This window comes from Gopherus evgoodei, chromosome 2 (genome assembly GCF_007399415.2).
Source record: "Gopherus evgoodei ecotype Sinaloan lineage chromosome 2, rGopEvg1_v1.p, whole genome shotgun sequence".
Lineage (NCBI taxonomy): Eukaryota > Metazoa > Chordata > Testudines > Testudinidae > Gopherus > Gopherus evgoodei.
Window position 1 is genome coordinate 96,456,999 of NC_044323.1, and position 22,274 is coordinate 96,479,272.

The 22,274-nt window shown below is 40.7% G+C and overlaps 2 protein-coding genes across 2 annotated transcripts in view; one reads left to right on the forward strand and one right to left on the reverse strand.

The window, feature by feature from the left end:
• The window catches only part of STK17A (serine/threonine kinase 17a), a 49,170-nt gene that overhangs the window by 2,802 nt on the left and 24,094 nt on the right, over window positions 1–22,274 (forward strand). Inside the window, exon 2 of the mRNA XM_030551410.1 lies at window positions 13,503–13,715. Coding sequence (XP_030407270.1) covers window positions 13,503–13,715 — 213 coding nt within the window. The remainder of the gene's footprint in view (window positions 1–13,502; window positions 13,716–22,274) is intronic.
• Window positions 1–22,274, reverse strand: part of LOC115646015 (cytochrome c oxidase assembly factor 1 homolog) — a 70,000-nt gene that overhangs the window by 1,377 nt on the left and 46,349 nt on the right. The window contains exon 6 of the mRNA XM_030551411.1: window positions 15,773–15,862. Within this exon, the coding sequence (XP_030407271.1) occupies window positions 15,808–15,862 (55 nt within the window). The 3' untranslated portion in view covers window positions 15,773–15,807. The remainder of the gene's footprint in view (window positions 1–15,772; window positions 15,863–22,274) is intronic.

Sequence of the window (22,274 nt, forward strand, 5' to 3'; positions counted from 1 at the left end):
TATTGCAGACTTTATAGAAACGCCTAATCTTTTTTTGTATTCCCTTGATTAGAATGCTAGTGGTAGTTTTTTTCTTTTTTCTTTTTATAAAATTACACTAACATGCAACAGGCCTTTTACTTGAAATCATGGGCACATGTATGGCTTTATTGTTAGCTCAAGATATATTTAAGTTTTGTCCCTAACCCCACTCCCATCCACACATAAAAATCTCTAGTTTGAGTTAGGTGGCATCTTTGGGCATACCTACGCAATGCATTAGTCCACACCAGAGGGGTATAAATTCTAGTGCACACTAGCATGTCGTGCGTTAACTGGCCTGTGTGTGAACATTGCTGGTGTGCAGAAAATAAATCTTTACTGTGCATTAAAGTAGGACTGTTCAAAATGGAACTATATTAATGAATACTGGGGAACTTTTAGTGCATATTATTACACCCATCTGGTGGAGACACCCTCAGATTTGGGGGTGGTGAGTTAAAGCTCCAGTAATGCTGCTGCTGAAACTAGTAATGCAGTGAGGATGCAGCAGGATGAGTTACAACTTCTCTGCTAATCAAATCATTCTGTGCTAGTAATCAGACCTCTGTGGCTTCAGTGATAGTGTGACAGTGTTTTGAAGTATGGTTGCTCTCACTGGAGGTAGGCTACCTCAAGTGGCATAATATGAGTCTACTATCTGTTGCAATTAAGGCCATTGTAATAGAAATTCCACTGTAAAATGGGGAGCAATATGCTTTTTAATAAGATTTCTTTGTAGAGATGTTAAATGGTTTTATAGCTATTACAGATCTGAATACTTACTGTTTAGATTTTTGTCACTAGCTCATTTTGTATTATGAAACTAAAAGTATATCCAAAAAGGAAACATCAACCTTAATTTTCCTACAGGTTTGCTTCCTTATTTTGTCTAAAGTTCTTTTTAAAGGTTCTGATTTGCAGTGTTGATTTACATAGATCCTACTCTTTTTGCGAGCAAGAGAGGAGTGTAGCCATCAGACTAATAGTACTTTTGCAGACAATAATATGCTTATTAAATTTCCAAGCAAATTTATACAATCCTTAAGTTTATTGACGTTTTCATTAACTGGCCTAGAACTTGCAATGCACCAGATCAAAGCTCATCATCTGCTAATGTCAAAAGCTGTTCTGGCTTCTCAAATTGGTCAAGTGGTGTCCATCTGACACTGTGCTGCTTTCTCATCAGAAAGGCAGTTTATTTTAGTTCTTGCAATTTGCCCTCAGAAAATAGGTTTTCCCTGACAAAAGATGGAAGACATATGGGATTCTAAAGTTCTATTGATTACCTCAATTCACTTTTTCTTTTGAATAAAAAGGACATACTGAGTCTCAGTTATTATGAATTGAGAATAATGGGCTGTAAAGAAGCACTGAGCAGGTGGAACAGCGTAATAAGGAAACTTGGTTTCACACTCTGGACATTTCGAATGTAGACGTGTGACTTTATGTGCAGCTGACACATGCCTTCATGATAGTAATCAGCTGTATAATGAACTTAACCTATCTTAATAGTTGTGAGTCTCAGTTCTTAGTCTGTGATACTGGATGCTTATATTTTTGTCATCCCCCCTCACTTCCCCAGAATAAGAACTTGTAACTAGGACATATGCTGTATGTTTGCCACTTTTTTGTCTTATGCCTCAGTTACCTGATACCTTCTTCATACAAATATAACAGGTGTGGAACAGACTCTGGGGATGTGATGGACAGAGATGGGAATGAAGAGAGAAGTTGCTGGCAATTGGACCCATCCCTTAAAAAGAAATTCTTCAATTAAAACCTCCTTGCTAAAAACAGTCTTCTCTCTTGCCCATAACAACAGAAAAAGTGTGGAGTGGGAGGAAATGCACACCAGACAAATAGCACTTGTGATGAATTAATTCTATAGCTAATTTTATGCAGTTCCGTTCCTTTCAGGCAATCTCTTTTTAAGCTTTCTGAAAGATGAATATGCTCATAGAAGTCACTATTAATACTGCAACCACAGTAGTGACAGGAGGTTTTGCAGATCACTTTGAGAAAAGATTACTTAAAGTAATGTCAGATTCTCTGCTGTTCCCTAGCAGAACCCATGACAACCCAAAATGTGGGTAAACATATGATGTAAAGCGTTCTTGCTTCATTTGCAATTACTAAGACTTTTTTGTTTCCTTTCTGTAAGCCAGGATGTGTGCCAATTTAAATAATGCTAATGATGGTGGTAGTGTGAAGAAGTGACCTTGGGCTTTTTAAGTTGTCTATTACTTCAGAGAAAATGATTTTCAGTTTGAAGTAGGATTTTTATTATGAAGATTGTGTGATAAAACATGAACTGTAGACTAAAAATTAGTTTGCTTTTAAACATGTTCTTTGTCATGTTGGAGTGTGGATGTCCGATTTTTTTTTTTTAACTTCATCAGTAATTTATTTCTTACCTAGTATTCTCCCCCAACCCCAATCTGTTCCTCTCTAACTTTAGTCATCACAATTACCCCCCCTCTCTCAATCACATGGTGCCCTGAGCTATCACTTTCTCTTGCTTTGTCCCCTTGTTACTGTATTTTCGACAGTAAATTAACTTGCTTTTCAAGAATTCCCTGTTAAGACTTTGAAGAAAGGGAAAATGAGGAGAATCCAACTTGGAGCTTGTCCGAACACTTGGTAATATAACACAATGCTTATTTTTTAAAAACCTAACCTGGTATATCTCTCTAAAAGTACAAATTTATATCAAGTTTCATAATATTGAATCAGTTTAGTTTGCTCAGCACGTTTTTGCTGGATCTTTGCTCTGGAGTTGCCTCACGCATGAATCTTACTAGTTGCATAGTAACTAGTTTTTAAGAATTATATCTGTAAACTGTCTAAATGTCTATACCCACTTCCTCAGATGCATCTGAGGAAGTGGGTATTCACCCACGAAAGCTCATGCTCCAAAATGTCTGTTAGTCTATAAGGTGCCACAGGATTCTTTGCTGCTTTTACAGATCCAGACTAACACGGCTACCCTCTGATAAATGTCTATGTAACCTGACCCTTTTAATTAAGTGATGCATCGGGTCTCTGTCTAGCTCAACTGTGCTGTACATATGTAGCACACACTGTGTCTTATTTTCCTTCTTTGTGAATAATGACATGTTTTGGTTAATCTGGTAATACCAGTATTTATATTAGACTTCCTCTTTGCTTCCAAAACAGCTTTTGTATGCAGGTCTGAGCAGCTTCTTGTGCTTCATGAAATCTGTATCTTGTTTTTGAGAGAGATGAAGTATGACAAACTACTTTGGTCAAGAGTTTAGTGTGTGCTAAATTGTGAGTGGTATTGACTTTGTGGTAATTTGAGGAAAATGACACACTGAGATTATACAAATTGTGACTCCAGCAGTCAGTATTTAAATCAGGAGGATTAAAACTTTTTACAGGTTATTAAAAGGATGTGCTATTAAAGGGTCAGATCCAAACCCAATGGAAGTCTTCCCATTGATTTAATTGATTTTTGGCTCTGTCACAAATACCATTAGGCCATGCTAGGTTTGTTCCTGCAAAGAACTGATTTGTTGCTGCTGTAAAGGGGCAGCATCAGCATGGATTATAACTACTTGCTGTTGAAAATTAGTTTGCTGCAATACTTCATATTGTAAATGTGGCATTCAGATTTGTCAAGTTTACATGTCTTCATTTTGAGGCAATTTTGAGTCCTTTCCAGTGGTTCTCTAAACAAAGTTGCTGTCATTCATGATCAGAATTTAAACTTGAGAGCAGTTTTTACTTAACCAGCTATATGTTTAACTTGTTATGACATTAGCTTTTTAAAAAGAACCATTGTGCATACATTACTTAGCTCTTTAGAGTGTGCAGCCTTCTGATCCTCTCCACATGATTCCCATGGTACCCTTCCCTGCCTGTCCTTTGGTTTTTGTTCTTCCTTTTCTTCCCCTACCCCTTCCAAGCATGCTTTTGAGTCCATCTCAGGGTGCTTAGCACATTGTGCAGCATTTATTCTAGGCCCTGAGTGGCCAGTTCCAAAGGTGCTGTTTGACAATGATCTTTTAAAAATAGATGTTGGTTTCAAGCTTTTAAAATATTCTTAGCATTTTTGTGGGATGATTTTTTTTTTTGCAATGAAATGCAGTAATGTTATTTTGTAGTTGAGATTTTTGTTTCTTGCATAATCAGATTTATTAATGGTTCTATCAAGTAGCTTTGTATTTCCTGACACTCTGCATTTAAAAAACCATAACATTATTTTGACATATATATTAAATATGAAGAAGTTTCTGAAGAAAATACTTACTTTGGCCCTCACAGTGCTTGAAAAACCCACATTGTTACTGTCCATGTGCTTTTGTGAACATTTGGTCAGTCTGCTGTACTTCAGTTAATGTTTGTTTGCAAATGTTATCTTTGAGGAATAATGATGATAAATACAGCTTATTAAATTAATGGTTGCAATTCAGATTTTTTTTTGGAGGGAGGGAGTCTAAATGTCTGTGGGTTTTTATTTTGTTTCACTTAATTGATTTTGAATTAGCAGTCCTGAAACTGAAATACTTTAGTTTTCAGAAGGTACCAGGAGTCCACTGAGGAGCTTGCCTTTACGGTACTGAATAAAGTTTTCATAAAAACAATACTTGATGCTGGAACATAATTGCTATGCTCTGTCAGACCAGTGGTCTCTCTAGCCAGTATGCAGTCTGAAAGTGATCAGTCCATTCCCAGATGCTTCAGAGAAGTGCAAGAAACTTCATAGTGAACAACTCTGGAATAATGTGCCCTACAGAAGTTTCTGCCAAACTCGGTTTAGAATTTGACTTGTATGCTGAAGAAAGAGGGATTTTTCATCTTTAATTGCTTGTCATCTAATGCAACCGTAGCTGTTCTCATCCTTTTTACATATCTAATTCATTTTTAAGATCTTACTATATATGTATTTGACTCATCTCACCATAGTGTCTGACCACCCCCCAAGTTTTGTTTGAGGGGGAAAAAATTCTACCTTCTGCAACTGTAAAGAGTAGCTTGAAACATGGCAGTTTTTTGTTTTTTTTTAAACATATAGGGGTGGGCTGGGGATAGCTAAGATTAAAGCAGTGTGTGTTGCATTTGGTTCCAAAAGCTCAGGGTAGTGTTAATTCTGCTTGTAGGAATTAATTCCATGGTCTATGTCCATCTCATGACAAAGTTTTCTCTCGTGCTTTCAGTTCTCCTCCTGTTCACAGACAATTTGATAGAGGTCGTGGTCATGGGGAGAGATGCAGTTTCTCGAGGAACTAGGGTCAGGCCTGTGAGGAGCAGCTGATATTAAGAATGAGACTTTTTGAATTGGATTTTGTATTCATTGGAGCTAGTGTAATGAGTGGAACCCAGAGGTGCTGTGATCGTAGTGTCAGTTGCTGAGCAGATGGGCTCTTACCAGTTGGAGCTCTTAGGCTGTTTGGCTTTATTTATAGGTAGGATTTGCAATAATCTAATTTGGAAGTCATGAAACATGATTATTGTGACCAGATCGGTTTGATAGGATAGAGCACAGTGTTCTGGCCAGCTGCAAGAGAACATGGGTGTCTTTCACAATGATGGATAGCTAAGAGTACCCCAATGCTACTCACAGACTGTACAATCTTCAGGCAGATGCATTTGACCACGGAAGATGTCTCAAGACCTTGCTTTCTCCAAACATCATCTCTTTTCTCTCTTGTTTGGGTTTAGTTTCAGCCAGCTGCTCCTCATCCAGGTATTTGGACAGCTGGCAAATAGTAATATTGACATCTGAGGCAAGGGAGTGGTCAGCAATACACAAACAATACCAGCTCTACACCTCAGCCCATATGTCTAACCAGCAACTTCAGACAAGTATTGAATAAGATAGAGGACAGGATTGACCCTTGCAAGACTTAATAGGAGAGGACAGTGGACATGGGGAAACAATGGTCCAGCTCATCCCTTTGTGGTTAGTCTTGGAGAAAAGACTAAGTTTCAGTGATACCTTGGGCAAACAAGTTCCATAGATTAGTCATGTTTTTTGTGGAAAAGTATTTTATCTGTTTGTTTTTTTTAAACTTGATACCTTTTATCACATGTCCGCAGGTTCTGTTATGAGAGGTCTGTTTAACTGTTTAAATAGGTCTGTTTGACTGCCTATTTAACATCCATTATTTTGTGTATCTCTGCCATCGCTTTTTAATTTGTTTCCTCTATAAATTAAACAGACCCAGTCTTTTCAATCTCTGTCCATGCCTCTAATCTTTATCACTTCTCTCTGGATCTCATTTATTTCTTCTGTATCTCTGAAATACAGTGAATTTACACCCTTACCTGGTATACTGTGCTGACATTGACTTATCTAATTGCATTAATAAATATGAGAGTACTCAGTGCACAGGGGCAGTCAAAAAAGCAGATATTTTCATCTGGGTATCCAGAATAACACAACAGTCTTATTCCAGAGAGGTTAGAGGTAATTTTAAAAGCCACCAATATGTAGAAATAGTTCCTTCTGATGTGCACTCACTCTCATTAGTCAACAGTAAAGGTGCTGCCTATTCATCTAGCTTTGCTAGGTTCCTCTTAGGATTTCTTTAGTCTGTCTTATATAAAATATTTGAAGATAATTTTATCTTCCTATATACCCTCATTTCCAGATTGTTTGTTTGTTTGGTGAACTGGGGCATCCCACTGTTGTTTTTTGGAGGGAGGGGGGTTGGTAAGGGGAAAATTTACTTTCCTTTTTGAGTTATGGTCCTTATGTGTATTTCATGGGATGGGTGGTGATAGTATGTGCTCCATATAAATGAGCTCAGAAGATTCTTGCTAACCATATTCTTAGGTCCACACCTACCCCTTTCTCCTTGTGTTCCAAACTGAGGGCAAAAGGGGCAGTGCAAGACTGACCTGCTCTCCAGTTCTTTTCTGCTGCCTGTGGTCTGAGGTGGAACCTCTTCATTAGCTAGGTTCTGCATCTAACTGTAATTAAGAGTCAATAGTTTAAAATGTAGTTTATATTTTTTATAGTTCACATAGTTCTTAATAGAGTTTGGTGGGTCTCTCCCTACCTGGACCCTTCCCCCTCCACACCTCCCCAGGAAGTGCCTAGTTATTCCCAAGACCTGCGGATTCTAAAACTGTATGTCCTGCCCTCAGGCCTTCCTGGTCAGCGATGACCACCTCAAGTGCCTCCACAGCACTGCAGCCCATTTCTGTGGGTGAAAGGATATTATGTGCGCACAATGTTAATTTCTGCAAATTTCTGCATTGTGCAGTGGTGCAGAATTCCCCTAGGTGTAAGCCTGATAAAATAATTTCGTGACATTGTAATACCTAATGTGCACATTAAAAGTGCCACAGCAATACCTGGCGGGAGGGCACTGAAACTTGAAGCATTCTTGCAGCTTGGGGCACCGCTGGATCAGCCCATGCCCGGCAGAGAGGACACTGCTGGGGGCAGCCCTGCAACTCCCTCCACCCAACCGGCTCTGCTTCTCTTGTAGCTGGTTGCAGTGGGGGTCTGCCCAGGAACCACTGGCTTTGCTGGAACATTTGGATCTGCCCGGGCACCACTGATTCCCCAGCAGTGATCTGCCAAACTAGGTGCTGCCTAGTGCAGTTAGTAACTGGGATCAGAGCCAGGCGCATGGCGCTCAGCCATGTGCATGCAAACGATCCCCTAGCCTACAGTATTCCACTTCCAAGGAGAGACAGTGGGGTGCCACCCCCCAAGCGAGGGGTAGATTATGAACTTGTGAACAATTAAACGGTAAACTGATATAATTTTAATAGTTTAAATGGTACTGTTTTAAAACGATATTTCCATCCCTATTCTCCAATAACCTCCAAGTTAGGACAAGTATCAGAGGGGTAGCCATGTTAGTCTGGATCTGTAAAAGCAGCAGAGAGTCCCGTAGCACCTTATAGACTAACAGACTCTACACCCCTGTAGGGAGTTTCAGAAGCTCACAAGGAGCACAGTACCATTCTCCTGGCTCTGAAGGGCAGAAGCGCCCCCAAACCAATGCTAAGTGCAGGAGCTGGACTGTCCCCATTACAGATAAGAGAATAACAGAAGTAGGTTTCTCCTACTCTGATGGTACCAATGCGCCATGAAAAGGAGTTTTTAGTACTGAAGACAGCAATGAGATGGCACTGCTGACAGCACAGAAAGACAAGCCCGTCTGTTCACTTGCATCAGGGGATACATACGAGGACCCCGAGGACATGTCCATTTATATGGACTTGGAATCCCCAACTCTGTTGGAACCTGTTCTGACCAGGACAGTCTCCGCACTATTGGTCCAGAGCATGCAAGATAGGGAGAGCCACTCACCAGTACAGTTTACCAGTTGGGTCATAATAAGGCCTCTGACACTGACAGCACCCTCCATAGAATTTGAAACTGCCACTGCTTCTGAAAAGTCAGGTGTTGGTAGGAGATCATCACCACTCCCATAGAGACAAAGGATCAGTCCAGACAGAGGACCCAGAGTCTCATAGGCACCATCCTGATTTCATAAGAGGAATTGTGCACCTGGAGACCAGTGCTACTCTCCTTCATGGTGACTGTCCCAATTTCTATTTGACTCCTCAAACTGGCCTTACTGGAACCATCAGATCCATACATGTAATATCTTGAATCCAGATGATCCCCTTGGGAAACCAAACAACCCCTCATTCACAGAGAAGATCTCGAACCTCCTCAAGAACTAGTGGAGGAAGAGGAGGAACTAGATCAGGCAGAACCACCAGCCCTGATACGATTGTCATCGTCATCTTTATCTCCAGATGTGGTGTTGTGCTACTGTCCCCCTCCAGGTTCTGACTATCCCAGTCGACTGCGTCACAGGCACCACCAGCCAAGACGCAATTTTGAAGATTTGGTCGAGGGTCTGATAGACCTCCCCCGACAACTAGCATATATTACACAACCTAGCCAGATGTTTGGCCACCGACTATGGCCATTTTACCAAGCGTGGGCATCCATCACCACAGATCACTGGGTAGTGGAGATAGGACATTCTAGTTATGTCATCCTCTTCATCTCCATCCCGCCTACCCATCTGTCTTCCCTGTCCCTCTTCAGGGACCCATCTCATGAGCATCTTCTACAACAAGAAGTAAACTATCTTGTTCAGGTAGATACTGTGGGACATGTTCCAGTACAACACAGGGAGAAGTGGTTTTATTCTCACTACTTCTTGACTCAAAAGAAACATGGAGGATGGAGACCCATTTTCAATCTCAGAAAACTCAGTATATTTGTACGTACCCACAAATTCAGGATGGTCATGCTGATGTCAGTAATTCCAGTGCTGGAAGAAGGGGACCGGTTTTCAGCCCTCAACCTACAAGATGCATATTTTCATATCACTATACACCTTGCACACAGATGATTGCCACGGTTCACAGTAGGGAGAGACGACTTCCAATACAGAGTGTTACCATTCGGACTCTTGACAGCTCAGTGAATTGGCTTCCATCAAGTCTAGGTAACCTGCGATGAATTCTAGTTGTTGAACTGGAAGTAGATTTCTTCTCATTTATTTGTAACCTTCGGATATGGAAAAGTGTCTGCTTAAGTGCAACCCTTCAAGAGACAATCATCCAAGTATGGGAACAGCATAATTCCTTATCTGTATAGGTGCACCCCGTACCCTCTTCCTCTCTGTCAGGATCTTTTCTCTCAGGATGAGGGTCATGTTCTTCACCTGAATCTAGGAAAACTCCACCTGAAGGCAGAGCTCCTCCATGGCTCCATCACGATGAATTAACCTGTTTGGAAGAGGCTAAAAAGGTGTTGCTAAACAGCAGGAAACTTCATGTATACCATTTACCTCCATAAATGAAAGAGGTTCTCCTCGTGGTGTCACGACAGACACCTACCAGCATTTACAGCACCAATACATTCGATTTAGGAGTACATGTTGCATTAGAAACACATGGGGCTATTTGTTCACTTAAGGTGCACCTCGCAGCCATAGGTACTTTTCGCAACAAAATAGATGGATGAAGGCTGAAAACCATCTGATTACAAAATGCTTCTTCGCAAGTATTCAGAACATGTACCTGAAGTCTGCAACCCTACACCAGCATGGGACCTAAAACTAGACCTCAGAGGCCTTACCAGAGCCCCTTTCAAACCACTTGCTACCTGTTCTCTACTACATTTATCAATGAAGATAGCATTCCTGGTGGAGAAATCTTCGGATCCATCTGCATCTCAATGGTGCCAGATACTCAGAAGAAGAAGAAGAGGAGACCATTTATTGTTCTAAAAGAGAGCTTGCTGACGCAGACCATGATCCTGAGTTTTCACCAGATGAGCACCTGGGAAGTGGCTTCTGCCTCTTTCTCCTTCTGATGACGCTCCGCAGTTCTGTGACCTGGTGAATCGCATGACATCGGCATTGAATTTACCTTCAGTAGTAGTGGAGGAAACCTTCTATCTGGTGTTTGGCATTCTTGGGGATGTCATTACCAATTCTCCATGGTCTGCTGCAGACTGTTTGAGCCACCCCTTCCCCTTGTCAGCCTATTTCCAAGACAGCAGACAGATTATATCAAATACTCTTGGGGGGCAGGGGGGGTTGTATTTTCATATACACCTTGTATATAATTTGTTGTTGCCTGCTGCCAGCAATGGTTGAGGTCTGGAGAAGCATATTCCATTCCTGCTGATAGAGCAGGGAAAGAAGATTGATTCCCTGGGAAGAAATGTGTTCTCTTCTTCCACTGTTGGTATTAGGGTGGCAAATTATTAAGCAGTTATGACTCACTGTCAGTTCCACCTGTGGGAAATGATGCTATTGTTTGTACAGTATTTGCCAGATAATAAAAGGATGTTGGCCAGTGTGATCCAAATGGAGGGTCAAAATGTGGCTAAGTGTGCTCTCAGGGCTTTGTTTGACACCTCTGCCTCTTCTGCTAGAACGTTGATTTCTGTAGTTGCTCAGAGGAGACATGTTTGGCTTTGCTCCTCTCTTCTGGCTCTGGATATTAGAATTAAAGTGGAATATCTCCCTTTTCATAGGGATGGTCATGAAGGACTGGAAAAGCTAAAGGATGCAAGATCAGTGCTCTGTTCTTTAGACTTGATTCTTTCTACTGGAAAACTTTCTACTTTTTCTTCCCATTATGAGAGAGAGTATTATCCATAGTCTTCCTTGATTTGACAAGAAATAAATCAAGGAAGACATCAGCAGGCTGTGATTTTTCCAGAGATGCCAAAAGAAGTCATCTTTCAAATCAAGTCCTAAATCTCAATGATCTACTTCCTCCTTCCTCCCTGTCCTCTTCATTGAAGACCAAGCCTCAGAGTTGATGTGAGGATTGAGAATTAAGAACCAATCAGCAAGGATCCTTCCCTTCCTCTGTTTGGAGACAGACTAGTCCATTTTTATCAGCAAATAGAGGTTTATTACATCCCAGAAATTACAGAAAGGGGCTATTGTATTCAGTATGAGAAACTATGCACTTTCAGTTTCCCCTACCTTTCCCTTTTCAGGGAACCCTCTCATAATGCTATTCTACTTTCAGAAGTGCAGAGATTGCTTCTGATAGGGGCTATCAGGGAGGTGTCCAAACACACCTTGAGAAGTCAGGGGTTTTATTCTAGATACTTCATAGTACAGGAGAAGAATGCAAGGGGTGTGGGGAGGAAGGAGTTAATCCAATTTTAGATTTTAAGGAACTTGAACAAATATGTTTAGAAGCTTTGGTTCTGTATGTTAATTCTAGTCTTCATAATCCGTTCACTTTAACTGTGGATTAGTTTGCGACTCTTAATCAGAAGGATGCATATTCTCATATTTCTGTCAGACAGTCATCAAAAGTAACTTTGTTTTGTGGTGGCAGGATGCCATTTCCTGTACAAGGTGCTCCCATTTGGCCTGTCCATAGCACCGGGAGTATTGTACAAATTGCCGCTCTGTGCTAGTGGCTCAGCTGAGAAAGCAAGGTATTTTGGTTTACCTGTATCTGGATGATTGACTGTTGAAGGCTGCTGTTCACAAAAATCTATTAAGCCACATCGCTTATACAATCACCCTTTTTTTTTTTTTTTTTTTTTTCCAGATGTGGAACTACTACTGAATGTCAAGTTAAATCTGTTCAGCTCAACATTTTATTCTTAGGTGCCATATTGGACTCAGAAAAGCCTTTTTACCCCAGGACAGGTTTTTTAAATAGTGCAGTATATTTTAAACTTTCAAATATGTCAAAACTCAAAGTAACTTTCTTCCTGAGTCTCATGGCTGCTACTACTTAAGTGAATCTCCTTGAGCGTCTCAAAATTAGGCCAGTGCATCATTGGATGTCCAGATTTGGCTTGTTGACCTGAGACCATCTGCAAACAGTCAACATTTCTTGAAACATTCCGGACTCACTGATGTGGTAGGGAGTCAGAGCTAATGTCCTCAGAGACTTCCAGTTCAATCCCCCTTTGCCATCAGTGAGGGTAACTTCAGATGTGTCAAACAGTAGTTGAGGGGATAGGCATGTCTGAGTCATCGTACAGTTTGAAGATCACTGGGTTTCTCAGTAGAGGGGCTTGCACATAAACATGTTGGAGTTAAGAGAAACTTTGGCCCTCACATTGTTCCTCCCTCACATACGTGGGAAAGTTGTTCAAGTAGTGACATAAAACACAGCGGCTGTGTTTTACATCAACAAATGGGGGTGCTCACTCTGTTAATACTGTAGAAATGTGCGGTCTGTGATGACTTACCAGAATTTGTGGAGTGCCCCCTCCACCAGCGAAAATTGTTGCGCACTCCTGCTTCAGGAGCTGATGCTAGATTTGATAGAGTAGTTTTTCAATTTCTGTTAAGTTCAGGGTCTGGTTCCTCCAGGCTATTTTCAGTATTACTTATCAAACTACTCATAAGTGGGAATATGCAGAACTACTCAAAGCAGAAATTAAGGTCAGTTCAGTGTTCTTTGAGCTGGCTTTGAATACTCATACATCCCCATCCCCCCATCTTTTTGTTCTGTATTTCTGGCTTGGTGATAGAGGACACTGTGCCTCCTTATATAGTCTTGCTTCAGAACATTCAGGGATGCTGGGGTTGAGGGGGAATAAGAGCACGAGCACTTTAGCAGACACTGCTTGGAAATGGTTCTCCCACTAGGCATCTTTGTGCGGCACACTACATATAAGTGGAATATGCAGAGCCATCTTGAAGAACTCTGGTTGCAAATAAGTAACCATTACTTCCTGAAATTGATGGATATTTTTTTTCCTAATGAAGGGCTAAATTTTTGTGGATACAATATGGTATAGTGAATAAACTTAAAATATATTCTAGTTTGAGGTGTTACTAGTTCCAGTAGTATCCCCTGTTTTAAATGTAGGGAATATAACTGATACAGGGTAAAAACTCTAAATTTGGAACATACTGTAAATGTTCCCACTGTAGTTTCTTTTGAGTTTTCTAAAATATTAAAATTTGACTAGTGATTTTAATACTTAAATTAAGGATCATCCATCTGATTTTAATATTTTGCTTTAATTCCAGAGGGAAGTTTGCAGTGGTGAAGAAGTGTGTCAAGAAAGATACAGAAAAGGAGTTTGCAGCCAAATTCATGCGAAAAAGAAGAAAGGGCCAAGACTGTCGAATGGAAATAATCCATGAGATAGCTGTCCTTGAGTTGGCACAACGCAACCTTTGGGTCATTAATTTACATGAAGTTTATGAGACTGCAACAGAGATGATCTTAGTTCTGGAATAGTAAGTACTAATCTCATATTGTGGGGTCTTACACTTTTTTCCTGTATGTGTGTGAGAGTAAGAGACACATTCACACACTAATTTCCTGAATTATTTGCTGAAAGTGCAAAATCTAAATAATGTGCACCCAAAAGACAAGAATTTTGAAAACTGATATTTCCCTGCTGAGTTGCTACAATCACCTGTTTTTTGGATCTGGATGAAAGAATGATGAATCAGGAATCACAAGTAGTTTGTGGGATCAAGTGATTATTGTGGACTATATCAATTTCCCTAACCTAGTTGAATTTATAATCTATTTGTAATAGGCTGCCCTGTTTGTAATATACTTTTAGCTGTGTGGTCATATGATACGTTATTTCATTAGAAAAATGAATATCATGTGAAGACACAAGACAGTGGATTCTCTCTCCTGGTAGAAATTGGGATGGAAGGTTCCAGACATGTGCCTGCATTTTTCCCTGTGCTTACAGCTGCCATTGAGTGACCCTGCTTATGGTGATGTACTTTTAACCACTGCCTTATAGCATTATTGCAGACAGGTTCCTAGAGAGAGCTGAAACTTCAATTATTTTTCTGTCTCAAGTGGAAATATGAACCTCTTACAGAAAAGATTTATTCATTGGATCTGCAAATCCATTTGGAGTCCCTGCCTCTTTCTTGCTAGTCAGACTGAACTAAAAGCTAGTCTGAAGGAAGAAGTTAGCAATGGCACTGTGCTTCAACTACAGCTTCCAGTTTGTATTCTGCCACCGAAGATACATGGCATCTTGAAGCCCTCCTATTGGAACAGATATTGCTGATGTCCTATTTGTAGTGTGTCTTCTGCACTGGATTGTTCTGCTAATAAGACTGTTTGTTTTTTTCCTGTGCACAAGAGTAGATGGCAGGTTTTGTGGTTAAGGCCCTAGGCTGGGACTCTTGAGATCTGGATTCAGTTTCTGCCCTGCTACAGACTTCAAGTGACTTTCCTAATGTCACACAATTTCTCTGAGCCTTAGTTTCCCTTTCTATAAATTGGAGGTAAAATATGTGTTCTCCCCATGCTCCCTAGAAATTTTATTTGTTTAGGCTGTAAACCCCTCAATGCTGGGGCTGTTAATACATGTATATATCCCACTTAGCAAAACAGAGTCTAAATCTCCATTAAATTCTCCATCAGCTACTTTAGTACAAATAATAAAAATGCCTTCTGTTTATGCTCTTCCAGTAGGCTTATTCTAGCTGAACCAGTGCTAGCTAAATAACTTGTGGTCTGGCAGTTCAGTCAAAACTTTACTACTTCTGTCAGACAGTTCCAGCTCCTTATCTTCTTAAACACTAGATCAAGCAGTGTCAAACATAAGAATTCTTTAAAATGACTCTTGTCACCTTGATGCTCAAGTCTTTAGCTTTCTGAGCAAAAGTGAGAGCAGCTGCTTCAACAATTTTTTAAGATGGCTTGTCTGGCAGGAACAAAAGTCTGTGTTTCAACAGTACTCTATTGGGAGAGAACCTATCAGAAGTGTGGGCGGGGAAATTCAGGATCAGACCAGTCTGAGTAACTTAAGACTCCTTTCATCTGCCCATTCTTCTTCCCTTTTTTCCACTTCTCTCCCCTCCCCACAAAAATAAATAAATAAATAAAAACCAAAGTTTCACAAGATGAATCTGCAGTGGCTGGAGCCTTTTTAGTCCTGAGTCTTTAATTATGTTAAAATGTCCATAGATCACTGCTAAAAAGGTGATGAAATAAATATTTGTTGCGGCTAAACTTGGTTTCTCCCAAGCCTCTTGTGCCTCTAAATGTTCGTTAAATGACTAGGAGAGAATAGTTATGGTACTGGCAGTTCAGAAGCCATTTGCATTATCTGTTATTAGTATAACTCATTGCCTGCCTTGGTGAGAAGCCTGGTGTTCACATTTCTCAGATTCTTGTTCATAGGCTAGAATGTGGAGTATGTGAAATTGTGTTCAGGACCTTATACTCCCCCATCCCCATACATCTGAGAAGCCCAATTAAATGGAAGAGAGGCTGTAGAAGATTATTAAGGATTTGTTTTTAAAATAAATAGTACCTCAGAGTTACGAACACCAGTTATGACCTGAGTAGTTAACCAGACATCTCATTTGCAATCAGAAGTATGCAATCAGGCACCAACGGAGACCTAAAAAAGCAAATACATACAGTACAGTACTGTGTTAAACATAAACTACTTAAAAAAAAGGTAAAATAGCATTTTTCTACTGCATAGTAAAGTGTCAAACCTGTATTAAGTCAATGTTCAATTGTAAACTTTTGAAAGAATAACCATGTTTTATTCAGAATTATGAACATTTCAGAGTTAACAACCTCCATTCCCAAAGTGTTCGTAATTCTGAGATTCTGCTGTAGAACCTCATTATAATAGATATTTTCTAAAAAATGTCAGCTCTTTACTTGCACTACAGTATGTAGATTGTCTGTGGATTGTAATTGAATGCGGCATAGAAAACTGGAATGACGTCTCTATTTAGCTTATTGCCAGTGATACTTAAACAAAATAGCTAGTTTCAAAATTTGAATCCAACAGGGATGTGGTGTATACTTAGACACCAAATCCAGAAGTTAACAATTGGAGTTTTTTGTGACACATGTAATACAGTACTACTGGGTTTTTGATAGAAGGAGTTAATACTTCATTACACATACAAAGCACATTTAGGACTGTAAACTACAAAAACACACTTCCACTGACTTCAGCAAATATATTTGGATACTTTTCTAATGTCAGCATGTTACAGTGGCATATTGAAACAAAACTGGTCTAAGTGTTAGTAAACTTCTGACCTTCTGGATTCAGGGGATTAATAAACATACAGTTTAGACTGCAAACTCTTTTTAGGGCAGGGTACTGTCTCTATACACTCTTGTACAGCATATAGCAAAATGTGGCACCCCGATCTTAATTGGGGTGGTTGGACACTACAGGGGTTCCCTGGTATACGTCGGGGTTGCATTCTTGAAAAGGGCGACGGATACCGAAATGGTGGATACTGGGGAATTTTTCCCGATAAGAAATAATGGCCCTGCCCGACCTTGCCTTTTCCTGCCCAGTTCTGCCCCCTCCTCTGAATGTGCCCTGTCCCTGCTCCTACCCCTCTCTCCCAGCGCCTTCCGCATACTGGGGAAGAGCTCTTTCGCGGTGTGGAGGAGGCGCTGGGAGGGAGGGAAGGAGTTAATTGGCGGCCCATAAGGCCACTGGCGGACGGGAGGCACTATCAGATGCAGGCTGCCAGTAGCTGCTAAGCACCCACAGAAGAAACATGCAAAAGGTGAAGCAACGGATATGCGGATCGGGACTGATGTGAATCAGAATATGTTCCCCCATTGATGAGTGACGGATATGTGAAACGAGATGAAGGGGAGACATGTACCAGGAAACCCCTGTACTGCAGTAAATACAAAAAAATCCACAGTATTATATACATAAATAAATCCTTGTATTAAGTGGTGATTTAAATTGTTTTCTGAGGAAAGAATATTTAGGAAATAGTCTCAAAAACAGTGCTATCTCTGTCATCTACTAATATTTTTGCAGTGTCTTTGAAGGATGGGAGAGGGAGACTTTGTCCAAATCTATAAATCCTTCCATCCTTCCTTAAGTGGTTTTCAAAAGCATTTTTTTAACGGAAATAACAAGTTAGTTATTTTCATCAAGATATTTATAATGCACTTGTTGACATGATGCATAGGTGCCCATTTATGCCTAACATGATTTAAATAGGATGTAATTAGTTTGTCTAATCCAGAAAAAATAGATTTGAGGTGGTATAAATATAAATGTCTAGTCCACTTGCTTTATGGTGGTGGCCAAAGTGCGACCTGTTGCTGCATAGTATTTCAGCTTTCACAAGGATCCCAACAAAGTACCTAGTGCAGCTAGCTGTGAACATGTAGCATGAAAAATCCAATATTGTTTCAAGTTTAAAAGTAATAGGGTCCACCAGAGTGGAAATAATGGTTTACAGTTTTCATATTTCCATCTGGAATCTTCTACCAATGGGTACGGAGTAAACTGACACTCCCTCCTCTGCGGATCTTTTTTTACGTGGAAAGCAAGGCAGTTCTAGCAGTGGATAGTTTGACTTCCATCAGATCTAGTTTTCTAATACAAAAGTTGAACTGAAGCAAACTGTGTTCACTTTGGCCCCAAATTGCTACTCATGTCTTCCTTGGTTGTCACTCCTGCCAATTCATCATATCCGTTTACACATTGACACATGACTGACTACCCTTATAACTATTGTAAGGGGTCCTTCTGTCTTCTCAAATGAAGAGCTCTGTGTAAGCTCGAAAGCATGTCTCTTTCACCAACAGAAGCTGATCCAGTAAAATATTACCTCACCCGCCTTGTCTCTCTGATATCCTGGGACCAACACAGCTGCAACAACACTGCGTGCATACAGATAGTGACAGCTAGGCTTAACTGCAGCCATTAAGTTCCAGTCAGGAGCTTCAGATTAATCACTGTGTAGCTTACACATCAGAACAGTTTGGCTACGCTGTACCAGAAGCAGTAATGTTATGCCAATTGTATGTTATGTCAGTATGGAAATGAAACTTTCTAATTACAATACTCTGAATTATATGGCTCCTCTGGGTATATCTCTGCTACTTCACATTGCTGTCTCGCTAAACAACTGATTTTCTAGAAAATAATGTATAGAAAATATTTTTTGATATACTAGGTTGTGCTGGCAGTATTTAGACTAAACTTCTCAGACCAAGAACAGTCAATATGTGACTTATGTAGTATGAGGTACAGTCTTAGCACTTCATGAAGAATAAAATGAATTCATGAAACTGTATCTTTTTGTGGTGCAGTACACATGAAGACTGTTCTTTGATATTAACCTGTGCATGATATTATGAATTCATTAAAGTTTAATGACAAAATTTGCATTGTTTTAAGACACTGATAGTTACATGACTGTAAAAGATGACATTTTTCTATAATTGGTCCTAAACACACCTGTGAATTCTGGCCTCAAATGCTGTCTTATATTTTTAACACTATTTTTAAAGAAGTCAGAAGTAAATAAAATATCCCTTGTAGATAAAGTACAAGATTTTTTAAACCTAAAAGGAAATCCACTTTTCTACGAAGTATCTTGTAGAGCTATTTAAGATTTGACACTGCAGATTCCTTTTTTCTCTTTCTTGTGCTTGCAGGGACTCCAATAGAAATATAAAATAAGTCTGACACTCATGCAGCATGGTATTTAGCTGCCTCCTTATGTAATTTGTGGGAAGAAAATAAATTCAGTACTTTTTTCACTAAAAAACAAGGCATACTGCAGTAGAACTGAAAACTTCCTGTGTGCAAAAAATAACCTACTACAATAAATATGTACTACCTACTATAGAAGGTGACTTTTTTATTTCCAATACAGGGAACAAGGTAACAGTTGCCTCTGATATAGGGGTTCCCAAATGTGGTATGCCTGCCCCTGGGGTATGAGACACACCTCTGGGGGGGTACATGGGAGAAATTGTGCAACAGTGGATTCTACTTTATTTATTTATTTTACATTTTCCTAATAGGCTACTCAGGCGAAGCTTTAAAATTCTGTGGGAATTTGTTATATCAAATATGGTAGTTAATTTGCTTCAAGATATACCAATGAGAACACAGATATACAGAGATGCTGATGTACAGAGCCCTCACCTCCGGTCACCATACAGTGTGGGTTCAGTTGTCCAGCAACTATCCAGTCTAACTGAGTTCAGAACTTAGTCAGGGTTTTTTTTGGTTGAATATGTCACACTATAAATAGTGAAATATGGACAGATGGCTAAAGGCAAGTAGTGTTAAGATGAACACACACAGTATCAGTAATGAGATGGGTAGGGGTACGTGGGCAGCTGTTAGATTTCTAAGGGGGTACGCAATAAGAAACGTTTGGGAACCTCCGCTCTAATATAATAGGATCATAATGTTCTTCCGCATCCCTGGTGGAAAGTCCAAGCTGAAGAGGAACTATAACATGTCTTCACTGGTACTATAAGTTAAGCAGTAGCTGATGCTGCCTCCTTTATCTGAGTAGCAAGCTACATGAAGTGGCAGTTAAGGTTGAGGCAGGATACATTTCATCCATGCAAAACTTTAAGAATGGAAATAAGTTAATGGGGGAGAAAATCGTATGTTCTTTTCTACCTTCATACGGTCTACAACAATATTGACAACAAACATGAAAACTACTCCATAAGGCTTTCCCTTATACTTCCAGCAGGAATAGAGAAATGTCAGTTGTGTGTTGGGAGATGGGAATTGATATATGACTAATGTGCCAGTCAGCAGTGTCCTGATGTTGATATTTGATCCCTGATCAAAATTTAGTTGTTTAGTAAAAATAGCAGGAGTATCTAAAAAGCTATTTTTCCCCCCCTTAAGCCCTCAATAGTCTCATGGAAGCCTGTAACCTGTCCCTGATTTTTACCAGAAATATCGTGTGTGTGTGGACAAAGAGAGTGATGCTGGGGCTTGCAGCTGCTCTAGCCCTGCTGTTGTTCCTGTACCAGGAGCTGACCCCGGTGCTCCATCGCTGGGGGCATGACCCAATCCCAGCTGCTGCTCTGGTGGGTCTGGGGACTGCTGTCCTAGAAGTAGTCATGGAGGTCCTAGAAATTCAAATAATCTGTGACAGAATCTTATCCTTAATCATGATAATCTAGTCCGGGGTCAGCAACCTCTGGCATGCAGCTCGCCAGGGTAAGCACCCTGGCGGGCCGGGCCAGTTTATTTACCTGCTGCATTGGCAGGTTCAGCCAATCGCGGCTCCCACTGGCCGCAGTTCGCTGTCTGAGGCCAGTGGGGGAGGCAGGAAGTGGTGCAGGCAAGGGATGTGCTGGCCACGGTTTTCTGCCACTCCCATTGGCCTGGGATGGCAAACCGCAGCCAATGGGAGCCGCGATCATCCGAACTTGCCGACATGGCAAGTAAACAAACTGGCCCGGCCCGGTGAGATGCCTGCCAGAGGTTGCAGACGCCGATCTAGTGTAACCACCTGCACGTCGCAGGGCGCAGAACCTCACTCTCCTGTTGTAGGCCTTTATCCTCTGGCTGAGTTACTGAAGACTTCTAGTCTTGACTCAAAGACTTAAAGTTACACCATTTACTCTAGTTCAAACCAGTGGGTGAGCCATGCCTCACGCTGCAGAGGAAGGTGTATCCTCTTACTTGATTTTCCTCCCACTCAACATTAGAATCAGGTATGGAGATTACATGAGCATCTCCCAGCCATCTTCCCCAGATTCCTAGTTTAAAAGTCTTTTAATCAATTGTGCCAATTTTCATCTCAGAAGTCTACTTCTGTCCCTACTCATATGAGTACGGTCCTCTGTCTGTGAATACCTCCCAATGGTCAGTGCCCTCTTTACAGCACCATTGCCTGAGCAGTCTGTTTATTATCATAATCTTGTCTCGCCTTCGCTCTCCTCTAGGGACAGATAGAAGGCCACTGAAGATTACCTGAGCCTCCATTTCTTTAAGCATCTTCCCCAGCCTGGCGTCATCTTCCCTGATGCATCCCAGTGAGAATCTAGCAGTATCACTTATTCCAATGTGAAGGATAAGAAGTGGATTCTTTCCTACTCCCATTAAGGTCTTCTTCAGCCTCAGATCCAAATTCCATATCTTAGCTTCCGGCAGACAGCACACCCTTCAGTTTTCTTTGTGAGCTCTGGCAAAAGCCTTGTTGCCCTTCTTAATAGGGAGTCCCAATCACATAGACCTGTCTTTTCCAGGTGTTGGTGTAATTCTCCGGCCTTCCCCATTCTGTCCTTTCTGGCTGCAAGTCATCTTGTCCTCTTCTTAGAGTCATTCTCTATCCTCTTGGGGCTCCAAACTCTGGCTACCTCCATTGACTCTTCCCCTCTTCTTTTAGGACTAGTCACTCTTCTCTTCTTCCTTGCCTTCCCATCTTCTGTTACTGCTTGTCTGTCTCCTTCATTTTGTACCTCAGCAAACCCGTTCCTCAGCTCTATTTCTCCTTCACTAGCCAGTCTGTCTTTTTTTTTTTTTTTTGACTTATTCTCATAATCACATGCTTCCACTGGCCACTTTCCTCATCCAGTAGTTTACCCTCACAGTTGAGTTCTTTACATAATTTCATTAATAAAATTACTTAATTGATCAAGATTGAAAATCTGTAATGACAGATATATCAGGGAATGGAGGAAAATAGGACATATGCTTTGATTTTTTTTGGCTCATTTTACTCACTAAGGGTTCTGGAGCTACTTGGTGAGTTCTGTGCGCTGACCTGTGATTTAGAGTTATGCCATCTTACTGTTAAAATCTTGATGACATTGGATCAGTTATTCATTTTGGAATGTTGCCTTCCAAAAGGGAAATTGTAACACCAGGTCAACAGGTCTCTTTAGGGTGATGCCTGATCGGACGGGAAACAGGAGCTTGAGGTTGTGCCAATAAACCTTACTGTCTGGGCTATGGGGAGGAATGGAGTTCTAGCCCCACAATCCTGCCACTGAAGATACTTGGCCATATCTGTGCAGTTTTCTGTCTTGGCAGGGGC